An 18,403-nucleotide genomic window follows, 5' to 3' on the forward strand; every position below is an offset into this window, starting at 1 on the left:
TTCTCCTGCTTTAGTTTGTTTTGTACTGTATAATCGTAAATTGAATCGCTTTGAGTTTTCAACTGTCGAACGGGGAAACAAGACAAAATACGTTACGTTACATCGGCCTCTGGGAACTTGTGATCGGTATTTTTTACCAATCAATTTGTTATCTGATTACGCATTATTTCATTATGACCATAATAGATGTGTAGCCCGATGAGGGTTTATGCAATGCCAAACATGCACTGCACAAGAGAAACTGTTGACTGCACATTTCAACTCAACTTTCATCTATAAAATCTGACTTCGTCTTTTCGAAAAGAACCGAGAAATATGACGACGGCAGAATAAAAGCACCAGGCTGAGGGAGGGAACCTCTTCATGGTCGATCTTGGCCGAAGCATTTTATCTCGTGCCAAATCTGTTTTGCTCCTGAATCCTCTGCTGCAGATGAATCCTTTGCCAGAGAGCGATCTTCAAAGCTTCATTAGCCGGCCTCCCGCTCGGCTCCCGAGAAGCTCCAAATAATGTTATCATCTCTGACAGAGTCTTGAGGGTTGCTTGGCCCTTTACGCCACTTCACAGACACAGGCTCGAGTGTGTGCAGCTGTGTATGATACCCCCTTCAGTATCTCTGTTTACTTTAATAATCACAGGGGACAATGGGTCCTAATGTACGTCTTTGTTTTTCTGCCAGCACCTACACAAATGTCTGAGCGACACTGTTTGGAGGAAAAACACAGAATTCATTAGGAGAACACACAAAACAACACGTTATATTACCATGAGAATACTGGAGGTCCTAATGCGCCTGAATACAGCAAACAATGATACAAGGGTTCCTCTAATTTAATTATTTACTTTTATTACTGCTTAAGATTCCATTAGCGCTTTCCAGATCATGTTAATTGGCAGCGTGTGCCAGTGGGTGCATAGATATCTGAAGGGCTTGTTGGCAGGTTTTTGTTTCGTCTTCAAAATTTGGCCAAATCCGTGAATTTCCAATTGGACCGCTCAACAAGATGTGGGTTTTTAAGTCTTTGTGTCCATTCACATGAAAGATGGCTTATTAGAAATTGGCAGCTAGCTGTTTGTTTTCATTAAGCCACATCAGAGAGATCATTTACCTAAATTATTCTGTTATGTGTTAAATAAGGTAATTATATCAATGCCATTTTATAAAGCATTGTATTTCAGTATAATTGGGGGGGAAATGTGTTTTGAAAAATATGATACTACAACTAGTAGCCAGAATTCTCCTTTTAGACTTTTACTATCAAAGAGTTTTACTTTTAAATTGTCAAGTACCGCCCATGAAGTTTATGAAGAGTTTGAAAATGTTACTTTTCTTTTAGGAACATGTTGTGGTTAATGGTGTATTGGAAGATTCTATCTTTTTCGTGCGTATGCATCCCCTATGAATGCACACAGAGACAAAAATTTATCATTTTAGTTACATGTTAAAAACATAACAGCTTTCCAGCAACACATGGGCCAAAGCACAACTGGGGAGGGTGTATTGTTTTGAACTGGACAGAAAACACTTCATTAGTTTCCTTTTAATAGAAGCTGCCGAACAAGTAAAGCACCATTTCCCCGTCCGTGAATTCTCATTTATACATTACTGATGGTTATGAGAACGAATCCGTTCACTCGCACGTTGTAACCACAATGTAAACCTGATACCATTAACACATTGGAGCTTCTGCAGTTCCACTGAGAAATACTTTCACTTCTTTCAGACTAGCAACATTCAATAAGGTAAGTTTACATGGTTATGTACAATAAATAATATACAGTATTGAAATATTATACATTAACACTTCTAATCAAACATTCTTCTAATAATTAATGTTATTATCTTACAGATATGTTGTGTTCAAATGTTGCCTGATCACTGAAAAAGCGCAGAGCGCCAACTCGCTCGCTGTGAATCTTACGGAGATTTTCCTGAATGTTCTGGAAACGGAAATAATTGAAAACTAAAAATGTCTGGATGAAATTTCGGAGTTAATGTCTGAAAACAGCTCATGCTACATGGAGAGGAATATTCAGACTATTGACTATATATAGAATATTCCATTCATATTCCCAATTACATGTTAAAGAACAAAATCTGATTGTGACGTCAAGCATCTGGTAAATGCTGTGAAAAGTCCAATAGGACGTTATAATGTCATAAAGATGTATACATGGACTATGATCCGAAAACTCAACCTATCGGAATTCAATTATTGCTTATTCCGAGTATGATCTTATTCTGGTTCAAGTAATCAGAAAATGCTGTATTCTTATTCCTTATTCAGATTATCGTCTTAATCAGGTTTATATCTGAATATTGCTGTCCTTTAATAATCACAGGGGACATGATGCACAGAATATATGTAGGTGAGGGTGTGCATCATGTCATTGTCCGATTGGTGGCGCTGTTGGACATCACACCTTGAGACAATTCATCAGTGCACCCTTAATGATCCTACTCTGCAGGGCCTGCATAAGTAATGCTTCTCATGCATATTAATAAGTGCACCGTTTCCTTTACAGGCCCATTTCATTCAACGCTAACCGATGGTGGCGAAACAACTAGCTCGCATCTGGCCCTATTCTTTCTCTCCTCTCGGCCCTTTGATATGGATGCCGGCTCTCTTTTTCTTCCTCTTGTTCTGTTGTCATACCAGAAGATTATTTTCGGACTGAGCGAACAAGGCCGTGGACCCTGTGGCCCAGCCGGCAGAAACACACCTGGTGGTATGGAGGTGGGTGCAGCTGGTTGGTGTCAGAGGTTCAAGTATTCACACCAGAGTGGGACGGGGTAAAGAACTACATAGGGAAGAGGAGGGGTTTGTGACGTCAGTTCCTCCTCTTCCTCATAAGTACTGCTATATTATGCAACATTTTAAAATTGTGCTGTTAAGAATACTGGTTTTGGAAACGTAATTGTCTACCTTATGAAGAACAACATCAAAATAACAACCTTGAACGTTTATTTTAAGATTGTCTCATCTGTGAATGTCCTGACCCTCAATTAGTTTTTTAATAAACCAATGCCTTTAATATTTTCTGCGTGGTAAATATTGGCTCCAATCAAGCTGTCGCTGATCCACAGGTACGTTAGCTGCCTGCAAGCACGACAACTGTATCTTCTCTAATGAATATCCAGACACGAGAGAGAAACTGAACAGTGCAGCGTAAGTAATTTGCTGTTAGATTTGATTTTGATATATGATGTTATTGGTGCAGTGTGACCTTTACAGCCTTTCTGAAGGCAGCGGTGGAAACCTTCGTGGTTCCCTCTTTATCCAAAGCCTGGAAGAAATCCATGATGCTCACTTCGATTGTTATTGAACTGTGGTGATTTTAACCGACCGTCCGTCTCCAGATCCTTGTCTCACTCTTCACCACTGTCCTGCTCTTGACCCTGGGTGGACCTCCTGTGAGCGGGGGATACTGAATGGACGACTGCTGCTGCTGCTGGTGGTCCTCTGCACTGTCCTCAAGGGGATCAATCACAATGAGGGGGAGCAGAGACCTTCACTCAGTCTGTACACAGGAGGACAGAGGTGAGTTGTGTTGACATGGTGAAAATACAGAATGTAATATGAAGCAGCTCAAATAAGCTCTGTAAGTGTCAAGGTTCAGTCAGACATTTTAGGACTAAAGTTAATTATATCACAGTCAGATTTTCCACCAATTTATCGAAGGAGGCAACTGTTTAAATTTCCAGTATCTCTAAGGCCTAACATTTTAACGTCTTTAAATCCACTTCTCTGTTTACCAGGGATTTAAAAATGCTTGTGTTGTTCAAGTTAAAAAAAACAACAACAACCAAAAGCCCACCTCTGTCACTTCTGGAGTGCAACGTGCCTTTTCTTTTCTTTTTCTGTTTCATTTGTTTTCCAGTAGCTGATAACTTATCAATCAGCGGTTTACCACATCCTTTGTGAAGTCAATTTGGTTTATAGGGTCGAATTGTGATATGTGCTGTTCACAGAATGTCCAGTAGATGGCGCTCTTGACTATTTAAATACTAAAATTAGACATAAGATGCAATTCTTTTGCATTCTTTATGCTCCATCGGGTCAATCAGGTGTATCTTAAGGTTCATATAAGGCTCTTTTATTTTTGAACAGTTCTTTTTATTTAGTCAACCCTCTGGTTTCAACCTGGCAGACGTCATGTTACTTTAACCACAAATGTCTTATTTATTTACTTTTTCTTGGTTCAGGAGGAGCCATGTGTCTGGGGATCGATGTAAAGTAATTGGGCGGAGCCCAGGAAGACTAGCTGTGTTTTAGGGCACAACCAATAGGGATCGTAACAAATGAACAAATATATTCATCATGTTTTCATAAAAACACAAATATTCACTTGGTGTGTTTATTAGACTTAATATAATTGGGCTTTTTTCCCCTCCATCCAAGTATTAAGTGTGAAAATAAGTAATTATTATATTTATTTATTTTTGTGGCCGTGACTCATATCTGGTGACTTTTTTTGTTCTCTACCCAAAGTTAAATGTCAGACGCTGTGGTAAAAATGAGGTGTTGTAGTTCCTCCTTCGGCAACAGTTTGACTGGTGTTGTATTACATTACAATAATAACTCTTATATAACAAAGACTAAAAGCAGCGGAACAAACTTGTGTTTCAGTCGAAACAAAGATCAAGGCGTATAAAGGAAGTGAAAAATAAATTCAACTGTAATTTCAGTTAAGGGAAGCATTTGGGCAGCAGGTAATAAAGTAGGTAATACAATCTTAAATGAATAAGATAACAAATAATTTCTAAAACTGTTTTCTGTGAAAGCTCAGTAGCAGTTCTGTCTGCAGGTGGGAGATGTTTCTCCTGCCGAGCTCTGAACATGGGGATCAGCTATAATCCAGCCTGGAAGAAATAAAAACTTGAATGACCTTTTCTGAGTTTTGCAAATGAAAGTATTTGGCCCCTTTCCCTCAGTGGTGAGAAAACATGATTGCACAACCTTCTGTCATTTATATCATCTAGTAAGACTGGAAGAAACAAACTAATCCACTTCAATTAAATTTCACTTGGGAGGGAAAACAGACACAAGGCAGGTTCTTTGTCGTAGTTAGAAAATAAAATTTAATCTATTCATGATAAACAGAGTCGTACATAGCAGATACAGGTCCAGAACAGACATCGAAACACTGCTCATCTGAAAAGATCTCTGCTTGTTTTCACAGCTGTTTGACAGCACAACTTGACAGAGGCAGACTGGAAAGATCGAAAAGACAAATCACGTCAAGTGATTAACAAGCATTTCATATATGTTTATGTATACAAAGCAGTATAAAACACATACAATAATGGACAGACAATGGGTCCAAAAAAACAACAAGGGTGTAAACATTTTATGTATATGTGCTTTTCATGACGCCAGCGTCACCACAAAATCGGATCAACCGGTATCTGCCGTCGTCAAGGCAGGGTATAGAAATCAACATTACAAAAACAACAACAAAAAAAATCCTCCACTCTATCTGGTGTACTTGTATTGCGTACTGTATCCTAAAAAAGAACTCTACACCTGTATATTTTGTCTAGCATACAAAGGAAAATTGCAGAACTGTAAGCCTCTGTGGGCCTCTGCGCTGAATCAACGCCACACAGTTCACTCAGGGCTTTTGTAACAGAGCACCATATTGATACTAGTGTGTTTCCTCAGTGTTGTTTCTAGTTGTATTTTCTTGTTTTACGTTGGTCCCTTTATGTAGAGATGGTTGAAGTAACTACTAGGCACAGTGCATTAAGTGTTAAAACAACTCTTAATGCGGAGATGAAACTGGGTACTTCCAGTCTTCCGGTGGACAGAGCCAGCTCTTGTAGCAGTACTGAGGATGCCCTACAACCCCAGGTCCTCGGGCAGAGTCTCCAAAAGTCTCCAGCTCGGAGCTCAAGTGCTTATCTAGAAATGTATTGCCAGTTAAATTTTCATTTTAATGGCTGCCACGGTGGTGCCAGGTTGGGTTTCAGGGACTGTGTCCCTGGGTTTCCCTGGGTTTCACTTTGTGTCAGTGGACAGCTGCTCCAGCAGAGGGTTGGCCTCGCTCTCGGGTGTCTTGACGCTGTCGGTCCTCACGATGCAAGTGGGCCGGTGGAGGTTGAGCATCACCATCAGCTGCTGCCTCTCCAGTCGGAGCTCCTCGATCTGGGCCTTCAGGTCCGAGTTCACCATTTCCAGACGCTCCGATTCCTGGACAGAGGCATTGAATTATTAAGGACAGGACTGGACAAATAGATCGTTCAGAGTACTTTGAAAAGTTCGAAAAAGCAACGTGGCTCTAAGTTGTGAATTACCCAGGCTTGAATTAGCCTCATTTTGCTAGCTCGTAATTGGTTTGATTCTCTTCAACTCAAATGGGCGGCTCAGGTTAACTTGAACCAGGCTATTCTTGCCTGCTCCACTTCTCGTCTACAGTGCTGAGTCATGAACTCACCCTTTGAAGGAAGTCAGTCCGTTCCTTCTTTTTGTTTCTGCATCGCGCTGCTGCTACTTTGTTTTTCTCTCGTCTTCGTTTCCTCCTGTCCTCATCTTCGTCCATCTGCAAACACAAAGTTTTGTGATTATAAGACAGAGGCATTATATGGCTTTATTTTATATGGAAAAATAAACCTGTTAATTACTTAACCTTAAGTTATGTACACCTACAATAAAACTATATTGTGCAACCTCTACAGTCATGTGTTTCAGGCACTAGAGGGGGCAAAGTCTTACACTGAGTGTACAAACTCATTTGATCTTGAACTATTTTCTGAGGAACTGGCACCAGTAAAAATCAGTTCAGTCATTGTGATATTCAAATTAATCATTTAGTTCTTTTCTGACAAGAAAAGGATAAATTAATTCTGCCTTGATCGGTGACCTTGACAAATCCTGAAGTCAATCCCCTCCTTTTTGCTCCGACGTACACCTTTCACACACTCTACTTCTGCACCATTTCCTCTTTTGTCTCTTCCCCCTCACCTCTGTCTTGATGGCCAGCGGCCTCTTCCCCAGCCTCCCCAGGAAGTGCAGCGGGGACAACATGGTGCCCAGTTGGCGGAAGTCAGCCAGCTTGAGCTGATCCGTGAGCGTGGTGGCCGAGATGCCCGCCAGCGGGCCCAGGCTCGGCAGGGAGCCCGCCGCCATCGAAGGGTCCGGTATCTGTCCCGGCATCATGTCCGACCCGGCCACCACCGCCGCTGTGGAGAGAGAGAGAATGGGGGGGGCGATTAGGACGAGAATCTGCTGACTATTACAATTCAATGCATCTCTATAAATTGCTTCTAAAAACGGTACATACATACTTCAGTTATTCTAGTTTATATTGCACTCGAGCCTAAAACAGCCACTTAATTCAATTTTCATTTTGCAAATGTGTACACCTGGGTCCCATAAGTCCAAAAAAATATGTATCTGCTGGTAACATGAGCCGCGCAATTATACCCTTCTTCCAGTATCATATTGCCTCCATCTGACAGTTTCTTTTATCATCATAATGCTCTCTTAGTGTTGGAATTCCTCGAGAATAAGATTAATTTACTGTTCTCAGTCCTTGTCACCAAGCCTCTTTTCCAAACGCAGGTTGCCCGCTTCCAGGAATGCATTTGAGCACTGACAGCTTTGACAGCTGTGTTATCTTCTTAGTCAGAAGCCAGCGAGAGAGGAAAAACATGCTTCACACCGTCCGCAAGCGACACGCACTCAACTGTGGAGCTTCACATGCAAAGGGAAGCCGCGGAGCTCCGAGGGCAATCCTCCACACACAGAGGGTTTTCATTTTGAGCGTTCGGTCGGTTCTTGTGAGGAGAATTCAAAGGATATAAAAAGCATTCGTGTCAAAAAAAGAGCGGCTAACACTGCATTCCACCACCACCCTCTCAACAGTTTGGGGAAGTTTAGAGAGTTTTTGACCACAGCACTTTTTTTTCTTTTTAATGTAATCAGGGAGGAATGAGGGGCAGAGGGGAGGAAAGAGAGAACTTGTGCAGGCCTAAAGGAAGTGGCTGGAGAATTAAGACGTCTCTCTAATTACTGAAAGACCAATAGTTGGAAAAACTCCTGATGGCCAAATAAAAAACAAATGTTACAGATGGGAACAGTGTAACACGAGCCGACTCTACCCTGCCCATCCCTGCGATCTGAGGAGGAGGCAGAGCAAAAACAGGATTTTCGAAGAAGTCTGACAAAAAATGTGGGGGGTTATGTTAAAAATGAAGAAAAGTTAGTAAAATTAAAATATTGCAGTTTGTAAATGGCTAAAGTATAAGTAACAGAGGCAAACGCTCAGCTGTCACTTCATATTTTCTGTTGAGGAAACGTTACGCTGCGTAGACACAGAATCACTGGGTCAAATCTGGTTTAATCTGCATGACTGAAACAACTGATACTTAAGTAACTTTGGCACGCTGACAGAGGGTCGGCTGGGATTACCGGTCAAACCCTGAACTACGAGGAGTAAAAAAAAGACGACATCAGTGTGACTTCTATTTTAACACCTGAATTCATATTTGCCTCCTAAGTATCCTGGCGAAGCTGAACCTCTACAGGTTGGGCACAGCCCGAACAAAGCCCCACTCATGTGGACCCAACAAAGACGTGTATTGTGAGGTGCCTGGCAAAACAGCTGACTTTGCTGGTGGCTGACTAGCTGACAGGACGACTGTATTGTAAATTATACAAAGTTTTTCTTTCTTTGCTGCTTTTTTTTTGCATGGGTGAAAGACTTGCTCTATTACAAAAGCCATAGAGGAGGTAATGAAAAAAGGCAGAGTTATGTAACTCTATTCTAATGTACTCCGCCCTGCTTATGGGCTGGTCTCTGAATGTTTTCACAGTTGGACGGGGCTTCGCTGTCATGCATGGCAGAGACCAGACCGGCTCAGTTTCGGTAAGAAGAATTCACCTCCGAGTGTCGGTAGTAATGTTGGTGTAACCTCTGAGATATTCATATCTCACGCTGCTTCAAAGTTATTATTATTCACAATCAATAGCAAAAGTGGTGCAGAACAGTCCAGCTAATGAAGTCTGAAGCAGACGTACAATAACAAAAAGTTGCTGTCTTTCCTTCTATGTTAATTAGATTTAAAATATTAGATGTTTAATCACATGTAAAGCAAGTTGCAGTACATGTGCAGTCAAAAGTCTCTTGGTTACTCTCCACGCTTCTCTTGACCTGCTATCGACTCCACCACCTTCAGTCTGCATGATTTATTCACTCCAAGGACAAGTTGGTGTGTGGAGCCAGTGTCCAATGAGGCATTTTATTATTTAAATCCTGACTGCCCTCCTCCTCTTCCCTCTCTTCCTCTTTCTCTCCCCCTCTCCCACTGTATGTATACTCCCATTTACACTGCACTTGGCGGCAGCCTGTTGTTTTTTCTGGACTGTAGAGCAATAGAACAAGACAGCCCTGGTTTAAAAGAAGAAAAAAAATCTCTCAGACAAAATTCACTCTCTCTGAAAGCCCCGGGAGAGGTGGAGCTGCCAAGGCCTTCTCATTCTGCAGAGAGGCTGTCTAAGAACAAGGCAAACCATATGGCAGGGAGTCCAGGGGCAAATGAGAGCGAAGGCCGCTTGCAAAAGAATAGCCAGACCTTCGTACAAGATGTAGGACTGAAATGTTTGACAGAGCAGTGGCCTCTGTAGACGTGCAGAAACAATCAACATGTGAGATTAATTGATGTGATGGATGAGTCCTGCTGCATCTACACATTCCTATGTTTTTAAATCTACCCAGAAATCTGGCCAGCGGGGAGCATAAGACCTCGACATGTGACTTTTTTTTCTTATATTGCTCATTGCTCACCAATAGCTGAACTGGAATTTGAAAGATGCAATCCAAACTAACCCCTGGGCCAAGAACACAGCCACAGGAACTGAAGCGCCCATTAGGAATGACTGAGCGAATCACTATCAGAGCCAAAATGGAGTCCAATATCCAAGCTGGCGAGACACTGAGGACGGGTTTACAGACTCGGATTAGCCTCCGACTCCGGATGAACGCAATTCTTCAATGGAAACTGACACTGGAAAAATAAGTCAATTCAGGAATAATCTTACTTTATGTCTATTAGACTGGCTCACGTTCAGTACACTGTAACTGAACCCAGCTCAGTCAGACACATTGCGAGGAAAGACCCCATTCTTCGCTAAAGCCTGTTGAAACATGCGGCCGAGTCCAGACCTCGCCACACACACACATGCAGACGTACACTTCAGTACATGAACCTCGTATTTGTCTGCATGACATCAGATCACATAAATCAAAAAACCCACAGTAGTAGTTTTGCCAGCGGCCTCCGAAACAAAGGTGAAATGACGTGTGAAGCGAGATGCCTATCATTTATGAGACAAAAGTGAGTTGCACGCCATTCCAGACAATTTATAGTCCCGTTGTAAACTCACATCACAGGCTCTCAATGTGCCCCAGGTTTGAGTTGAGCTTTGACTTTTAGGTTTAACAGAACGTTTATTTTATGTTTAATCTGTTCCCTCTCTTTCAACCTGCCACAAGGGCGATTGAAAATCCCCCTTGCAAATTCAAAACCCCTTCAAGACATGGAACTCAGTCTCATCTGTACAACACGGGGAAAGTTTGCTGATGCGTTATAATTATATCCAAGAGCATGAGTCAAAGTGAATTTTTCAAAACTGGGGGTATTTCTCTTTTTTTTTTTTCTTCTGTCGGCAGCAGCCTGCAGCCGAGGATTAGTGGTCAGCATTTGATGATGCAACACGGTTACTGTGCTTCTGCAGTGGAGCAGAAAACCAGTGCCACAGCTTTTTAGGCCCACACTCGCCTCAAACAAAGACACCTACACAGCCCGGCAGCAGTGTGGGCACCGCGGCCCCTCAGTGGGCTAACCAAGAGGAGAGACGAGCCGAAGCCAAGGGTGGGGAGCAGAAATGTCATGTATTAGTTATGAAATATAGGACCGCGCTCTACGCGGGTTCTGGCCTCGGCCCAAAACTAATCCAACTGCATGTGAGCCGTGGACAGGTGGAGGTGTGTGAAGGGAGCGTATACATGTGAGGGCCCCTATACATGAATAAGAAGGTAATCAGCATGTCCTATATGAACACACACAAACACACACACATATATAAACAATCCGCTGGTTTCTCTGCTCACGTACTGTATCTGTCCTCGGCTCGACAAAATGTGTCCATTTCCTGAGTCATTCCTGAGAGCAATTAGCTGAGCTGAGGAATTCGGCCGCCTTAGCAAATGCCAGCAGCACGACTGGAGGCCCCATTATTCTCGTCCCCTATAGACACGGTGAATGAGAGGTATGGGGGGGTTCACAGGGGGATTTCAAAGGCGGCTCATTATCTTTATATACTGTTGCTGTTTTAAAAAGGAGACCGCTAACAGCTCAATTTTTTTACCAGCGCAGTAATTCTGTTGACTGAAAGCAGAAGTCAAATGTACTTTCGGCCCATTTCATCTTTCCCTGAGAAGTTACATTTTTGTGCTGCCATTCCACTCAACTTTAAATCACTGGATCATGGCATCAAAGGAAAGATGCACACGCAATTTCCAAGATGCTATTTGACCATTTTTTTTGTCAGGAAACTTTTAAGTCTAATTTTAGACTAATAAAGCAACTGTGTGGCCCACACACCAGTGTATTGCAAAACTCTTGCAAATAGCTTCTACAGCTTTAACTCTGCACGAGCGCTGAAAGTGAACAATGAGAAAAGAGGTTTGGGCCAAGGCACACGCTCTCAATCCCCAGCCAAGGTCTCAGCGATCATCATTACCGTCTGCATTCAGTCAGGCCGTGTGTTGATTTACAGCATTTCGCAATCCTCCGAGGAAACCAGGAAAGTTGGCACAGACTTTCCTTGAGGACGGGACAGTCCAAATATCAGCATTCCTCCGACCTCTAATTATGTTTTCCTTGGAGTGACAAGACAGGAACCAGTCACGGGAAGAGCGGAGACACTGTAATAAAGGCAGCGCTGATCACGCCGCAGTAATCTCTGGCCATTAAACTCGAGGGTGATCGTGTGTGGGAGTGGAAGTGATTATCACAACAGAAAATATGATCTCTCTTCATTTCAGCTTTCATTTCTCTTTTGGCCGTCCTTACGGGCGCAACGGCCGCCACAAATATAAGGAACCTTTTATGATTCCCCTTGTGGACATCGCAAGACCTTCCCAGAGCAATTCAACACAATTATGAACATTAAACCTCGCAATATTGTCAATGATGATGATGATCATACTTCATTTCTCCTCACAATTACAGTGCGGCTGTCTCGGCAGTGAGCAAAGCTGGAGAGCATGCAGAGGTTATTCTTTTTTCACGATGAAATTACACAAGAGAACAGGAAGTTCAACATTTGCACTTTATTGTCGACTTCAGCCGAAGAATGAGACAATTTTTTATTGCAAATCCAAACACTACGCACCTGCAGATATGCACAAAGCACGAGGACTGTGGCCGCCTTCATTCAAACATTACTATGTGATCTTTGGCTGTCTTCCTGCTTGGCTTGCTTAATGCCATTCAAACAGTCACACATCTATATTCTGCATCTGGGTGGTCCTGCTTGAATTATTATAACGTTACTATTTTTCTCCTCGTAAATCAGGATTAGACTTTGCATGGCACAGAGCTTTGGCTGGTCTCAGACATGGATTAAATGAATCAAAATACAAAAAAAAGTGCAGACTTGAGCCGTTTCAAATGTATTGAGTTCACGTTTACGACAAATCCAAGTTGCTTCGTGTGCAATCACCGGCAGTGAGACATTGGTCAAGCGAGTACAGAAAGTCAGATTTAATCCCCCCTGGTGAAGCAATCACCCTCGTTATGTAACATGTGGTCGCCGTTGTAATGCTGCTTGTTTCATACTTTGTACTATTTCTTCATCAGCTCCACGTCAGGCCGACGCTTGCTCTGATTAAACAAGCTCCCGTGTCTACGCTGTACTCTCCGTTCAATCCTTTCTGTTGCTCTCAAAGTCTTTGAGCTAAAGGTCAGTGGCTGACATTTAGAGACAAAACTTTATTTTGTGCAAACAAAACTGACTTCAAGTCCCAAAGAAATGTAAGAAATCTGGTAATCATAACTATCTTAAAAGGAGCTTTTACTTTGCTCTATTTTATATGGAAACACAGGTTTTAATGGCTCTTCTCTCCGTTACACCTTTGGACATTTGGGTGTCTGCTTCCACATCGTACATCTAGTCTAGTCACACTGTTTTCACAAACCATGTGGAAAGGCTTATGGGGACTACAATGTGATACTGATAATGTGATACTGCTCAGTGAATAGCTGCTCCCCCAGCATTAGTATTAGTATCACTGAGTCTGGCTCTTGCATAGTTGGCTTGCTTGCCTGCAATGCGTCTGCTGTCTATTCAGTGCGGTGGGGTGCAGCTTGGCAACTCCGGCTCTCGAGAGACGCACTGGAAGGCATTTCTACTTAAAATAAACCCTGTGCGCCCACGTCCAGCCTCTCAGCCCTGTCGGCCCTGCGCTGCTTGTCGGCCCGCCAGCCCTTCCCCATTAATCCACTGCAGCGTTCCATTTATGCAGAAACCATCCTACGGATGTGCCCGGGCAGGCGCTGGGGCATTTAAACCCTCTGCAACACACGCTTGTTCGCTTAGACACACGCAAACACAGATCAAGACACAAAGGAAACACACACACATATATATAGAGACCACTCAAATAGTTTCCCCCGTGTGGAATGTAGCTGTGTGAGCAACCACTGCACCAGCTGAAGAGCATGCACTGGCTTTATAGGAAAACACTGAACCTATGAACTTGCAAAGTCACAAACCCACACACATGCAAATGATCCAACCCTGCCCATCATATTTCCCAGTCCATGATTGGCCTTTAACTTTCGGGCCAACTTAGGCCGATAATTGGAACTACCTCTGGCCTACATAGAGTTACTGTTACACAGTAATGCTTCCATCTTTTATAAGACCCCAATGTGGACGAGAGGGTGATATTTTTCATAACAACAGCGCGGCCAAAACAAACTACTGCTGTGATGAAGACGGAGTGTAACACTGGGGTCTGTTTATCTGATTAAATTCCGATGTGAGGCCTACACCCCCCAGAGGGACACGACCAAACAGGATCCACGATCCAGTATCTTAGCATTTTAAATATACTAAGAATGTGCACAGTGATGGGCCAAAGCAAAGACTACAAATACAAGCCAATCCTGACTGAGTGCACATTCCTGGCTGCACTCACCAACAACACTTCACACTTCATTGAAATATCACTTGTGTTTCAAGATGTTCGTCTTCAAAAAAGAGTGATGTAAATGATTTCAGAAGGTGGCACCCAAGAGCATCCCTGATTAATTGAAACCTGAAAGTGTTTCTCGATATGCACAATACTTACTCAGAGAAAACCTGTCAGTCGTCTTCTGTCAATGATGCAACTGGGTCTGGACGCTGTAGAAAGGCAATAAGATCATTCTTATTATTCACAGTAGAAGTATTGTTATCGCTGCTAGAGCTGAAACGTTACTCAATTGATTCATTCAGAGAAAATTATCCACAACGAAAAAAACATTTTGGTAGTTTAGTTATTATAAAGCCTTCACTGGTTCCTGTTTCTCTCTTTTTTTTCTTCTTTGATGAGCAATTTTTGGTTAATTGACTGAACGATTAATCGATGGTTGATTGAGAAGTGATGATAGTAATAGCAGCTCCAGCCCAAATCATCATCGTGTCACACACACTAAATCCCTTTAATCTTTTATGAGTCATTTTGTACATCTGGTATTCTTAAGCGTGTTGCAGCTGCATGCAGTTGATTGATTCACAGAAAAGATTCCCCCCAGAAAGTTTTGATTGTTTATTTGTTATAAAGCAAACGTACAGATCATTCACTGGTTCCTGTTCATCACGTGTGGGTAGTTGCTACTTTTTGTCTCTGTTTTCCAACTGTTTACTAGTTTGCTAATTGTGATTGGCAGCTTTTGGATTATCGACTGAACAGTGAATTGCTTCAGTGATAAGACTTATTAGCGTCAGCCCAAAACGTTACTATTTCTCGACCCATACCCACAAGAAACCCCTTCAATGTTCCATCAGTGATTTTTGTAAATCTGGTCTTCTGAGCTTGTTGCAGTTGCAGACAACGTGTTGACTAGTTCAGCTTTGGACTGATTGGATTTATTAGTTTTATTATGACCCCCATTAGCTGATGAACTCCTCTTCCCGATGTATCCTATGATCTGAGCGACACACGTGTCCAGACGAATGGCATCGCAGCGCAGCTGTGCTCAAGTTTTCATCTACACGTTTCTTGTAATGCGAACTTTAAAAAAAAAAGAAACTATCCTCGCATTTTGGCGCAACACACTGACGTTAGCTTAGCCGCGCAGCTAGCCACGTTACAAACACACAAGCGACGCGTGCGAGGCGTTACATAACCGTCTCCGCCGGGCTAACCGACACCGACCACACTGCCACGGAGGAGGGGAGCCGAGATGAAAAGTCCTCCGGTCCGAGCCGAAGCTGGTGAGAAACTTCGACCAGCGAACGGCTCCGTGTCGCGACGAGGCGACAGTTGCTACAACAGTTGTAGCAGCGACGCACTTCGCACTTTGTGGCAGCGCGAGCTCGCGGAACTGTGGAACTAATGAAACCTCGGACTTCAGTGAAGTGGACATGTTACAAGTCACATTGATATTGAATGGCACAAATGTCAAAGTTAAAACCGAATAACAAACTACATTCGCCGTAGAAGGAGTCTCGCTGCAACGTGGTGAGTAAAGTGCCCCGCAACAATATGCAAAATACGCTCGAGCCTGTGGCGACGGTAAGCTAACGACTAGCATCAGAAACATAACAAAGATAGGGCGAATGGCCGAGAGCGCGGACAGAGGGCTCACTCTCACCTGTCTGGCGCCCGAAAAGATCCGCGGGAGTCGTGGGCCGGTGCGGGAGTCGGATGTAGGTTGTGGGACTAGCCGGAGTCGTTGCATCAGCCCGTTTAAGTAGCGATCCAGTGTGTGAGGGCTGAGGAATGCGGAACTGCTGTCCCAGACGTAAGCATGGGTGAAAATAATGTGAGGGGAGCGACACACACACACACACACACACACACGGGCTTGTTTGCTCCACCCCTAGCAACCAAAACACAACATACACAGACTGGAGGAGAGGAAAGTTTAATCTGAGGGACACACACACACACACACACATAAAAGCGAGTCAATAAATAAAGTGATGGGTATAAACACACACATACACACACTTGCAGTAGTTTTTCCATCATTCAACACAAGATGGGTGTGAGGAAATGGAGCCCCCTTGACAGCAATAAAACGCTTTATGGCCAGCAGTCTACTTGTGACTTATTTATAACCTGCGATACAGTATTTGTGGTGGAGATAAAGATCAAGCGTGACAAAAAGCATTAATGTCCAATAAGAAATAGGGTTCGTTTACGTTGCAGTGCATCACATCTTTTTTGGCTTGTGGCCCCTTAAACAAACTACTCTGCTTGTGACCCCTCCTCAAAAATTAGTTTAGACAAGAGACTTTTCTTTTCACACTGTTTTATTTGAAGCATCTGTAGAGGTCATGGAGAGGTGAAGGTGTCACATATTTTACAAGAAAAGTGTAACAACATAATCATGTCCTACAGCAATATCTATTCTACCTTTATTCACCTACAGTGACCCCTGAGATCTATCTGTCTTTGGTCCTGACAGTAGGATTGGGATTCAAATACTGCAGCGCACATGCTTTTATTCGTCACCTTTACTAGAGTTCAATCATGTTTCACTCCCTCAGATTCCGCCTACATGTTATTTTCCTTTTATGTAAATGAAAGGAAGGATGTGGTTTAGGGCGTGACTCCCCTCAGAAATAAATAACAAAAACTCGAGAATAAGTCAATTATCAATTTAATTAAGTTCCTGTTAAATATTGCAGCAGTCTCACATTGTTCCTCTCTTATCGATCCACTGTCTGATGTGGGCTACAGAAAAAAATGAAACAAAACATCTAACGAATAAATAGCAGCAACTAATCATCTACAGTTCTCTCACAAATAAAACATTAATTATATAAACATGTATGAGTTTAGTTCCTTTTTTTCCAACTTAGAGACAAGTCATCACTTCCTGTTTTCTTGAGGAGAAGAGTGGAGTTTTCTAAACCCTTCTATTACACCTGTTATCAATACTGTTCAGATTCATATTGAGTCTATTTAAGTCCCTTTGATTTTCATTCTGTAACCAAAAGTCCTTTGTCCCTTAAAGTTGCTTTCACGGATTCATCCCAGCTGTTACACATGTTCGAAAGACACAACCAGCATTGTTTTTCTCAGACAGCTGAAATCCTGTTATTTCAGCTGGTAGAGGACGTTCGATGCCGTAAATCTTACACATGTATGTTATAACGCTGCTGTAAAGCTGCTATATAAAGAAAAACACTCCTTGATTAACCTGTCAGTTGATTCATGAAGCGTAATAACTACAACACATCATTTCGGATGCTGCTTCCAGAGGGTTCCAGAAAAATGTCATCTGAATGCCTCTTCCCGCTGCTTCCCTCTAGTGTGGACAGATCTAACTGCATCCTATTGGACCACTTATAAATCTAAAACAGCACTTTTCACTGAACCTTCTCGGGACATTAAATTATACTCTCAAAAAAAAAACCACTGTAAATAATCCATGGCAACATGAGGCAAATTTGCGTTTTTCCCTCACATTAATATTTATTATAATGTTAAAGGTTGTGCATGGATAGAGTGCATTGTTTGGCTATGATGTGTTATATGATATAAATGGTGCCAAAATCTACACTATCTTCATTGCAATACCACAGTCACAACTAGCTGCAATATGATATTAAAAAGAAAAATACATTTGGGGTTATTATCCCCAAATTGCAATAAAATTAAAAGTTTACTACCATTACTACGACAGCCCATTTTCCTGTCCACCTTTTATTGTATGCCACGATATTTTTAGTTATTATTATTATTATTATTACTATTATCTAAGCCACAGTTTGGTTTTACACAATGCCACCTCAACTGTTCCACCTAGAACAAGCAGCTGAGTTATTAAAGGCTCACCAAAATACCCCTACTCTGTTCCTTTTTTTAGATTCTAATTTGGTTCTGCTGTGATTTATGTCTCGCATATGAGGGGGGTCGGGAAAGAGGGGGGGGGGGGGGGGGGGGGGTGGGGGGGGGGGGGGTCTGGTCTGGTGCGTCACAGTCGCTCTCAACACAGATGACAAATTTTAAGTGGAGACATTTGGGGTTAATAAAGCAGAACTGAACCAACAAGCAGACAGATTTCATAAAACGGGAGGGGGCTCGCAGACGTGATTAAGACAAGACAGACAGAGGTTTCCCCTTTTGCAGGTGTAGACTTTCCGCTGAGTTCCTGTGTGCCTGCAGGAAGGCA

The 18,403-nt window shown here is 42.6% G+C and overlaps 1 protein-coding gene across 2 annotated transcripts; it reads right to left on the reverse strand.

Annotated features, from left to right (window-relative positions):
* Positions 1–5,056: 5,056 nt before the first annotated feature.
* On the reverse strand, positions 5,057–16,035 carry LOC118290486 (jun dimerization protein 2). 2 transcript variants are annotated; one of them, XM_035618198.2, is made up of 5 exons: positions 15,872–16,035; positions 14,365–14,417; positions 6,966–7,183; positions 6,439–6,543; positions 5,057–6,194 (listed from the first exon to the last, which is right to left on the reverse strand). In XM_035618198.2, the coding sequence occupies exons 3-5, from the start codon at positions 7,158–7,160 to the stop codon at positions 6,003–6,005; spliced, it is 492 nt and encodes a 163-aa protein (XP_035474091.1). In that variant the 5' UTR covers positions 7,161–7,183; positions 14,365–14,417; positions 15,872–16,035; the 3' UTR covers positions 5,057–6,002. The 2 variants fall into 2 exon arrangements, with proteins under 2 accessions (XP_035474091.1, XP_035474092.1); XM_035618199.1 differs by lacking the exon at positions 15,872–16,035 and adding an exon at positions 15,707–15,809.
* Between the last annotated feature and the right edge of the window lie 2,368 nt (positions 16,036–18,403).

Source organism: Scophthalmus maximus, chromosome 18, assembly GCF_022379125.1.
Source record: "Scophthalmus maximus strain ysfricsl-2021 chromosome 18, ASM2237912v1, whole genome shotgun sequence".
NCBI lineage: Eukaryota > Metazoa > Chordata > Actinopteri > Pleuronectiformes > Scophthalmidae > Scophthalmus > Scophthalmus maximus.

Excerpts from the sequence above, each read along its gene's own strand:
- LOC118290486 (XM_035618198.2), bottom strand. The coding sequence starts at position 7,160 with ATGATGCCGGGACAGATACCGGACCCTTCGATGGCGGCGGGCTCCCTG. Across the intron at positions 6,544-6,965 it reads CGCTGGCCATCAAGACAGAG|ATGGACGAAGATGAGGACAG; the intron begins GTGAGGGGGAAG and ends TTGTGTTTGCAG. Across the intron at positions 6,195-6,438 it reads GGACTGACTTCCTTCAAAGG|GAATCGGAGCGTCTGGAAAT; the intron begins GTGAGTTCATGA and ends GCCTCTGTCCAG.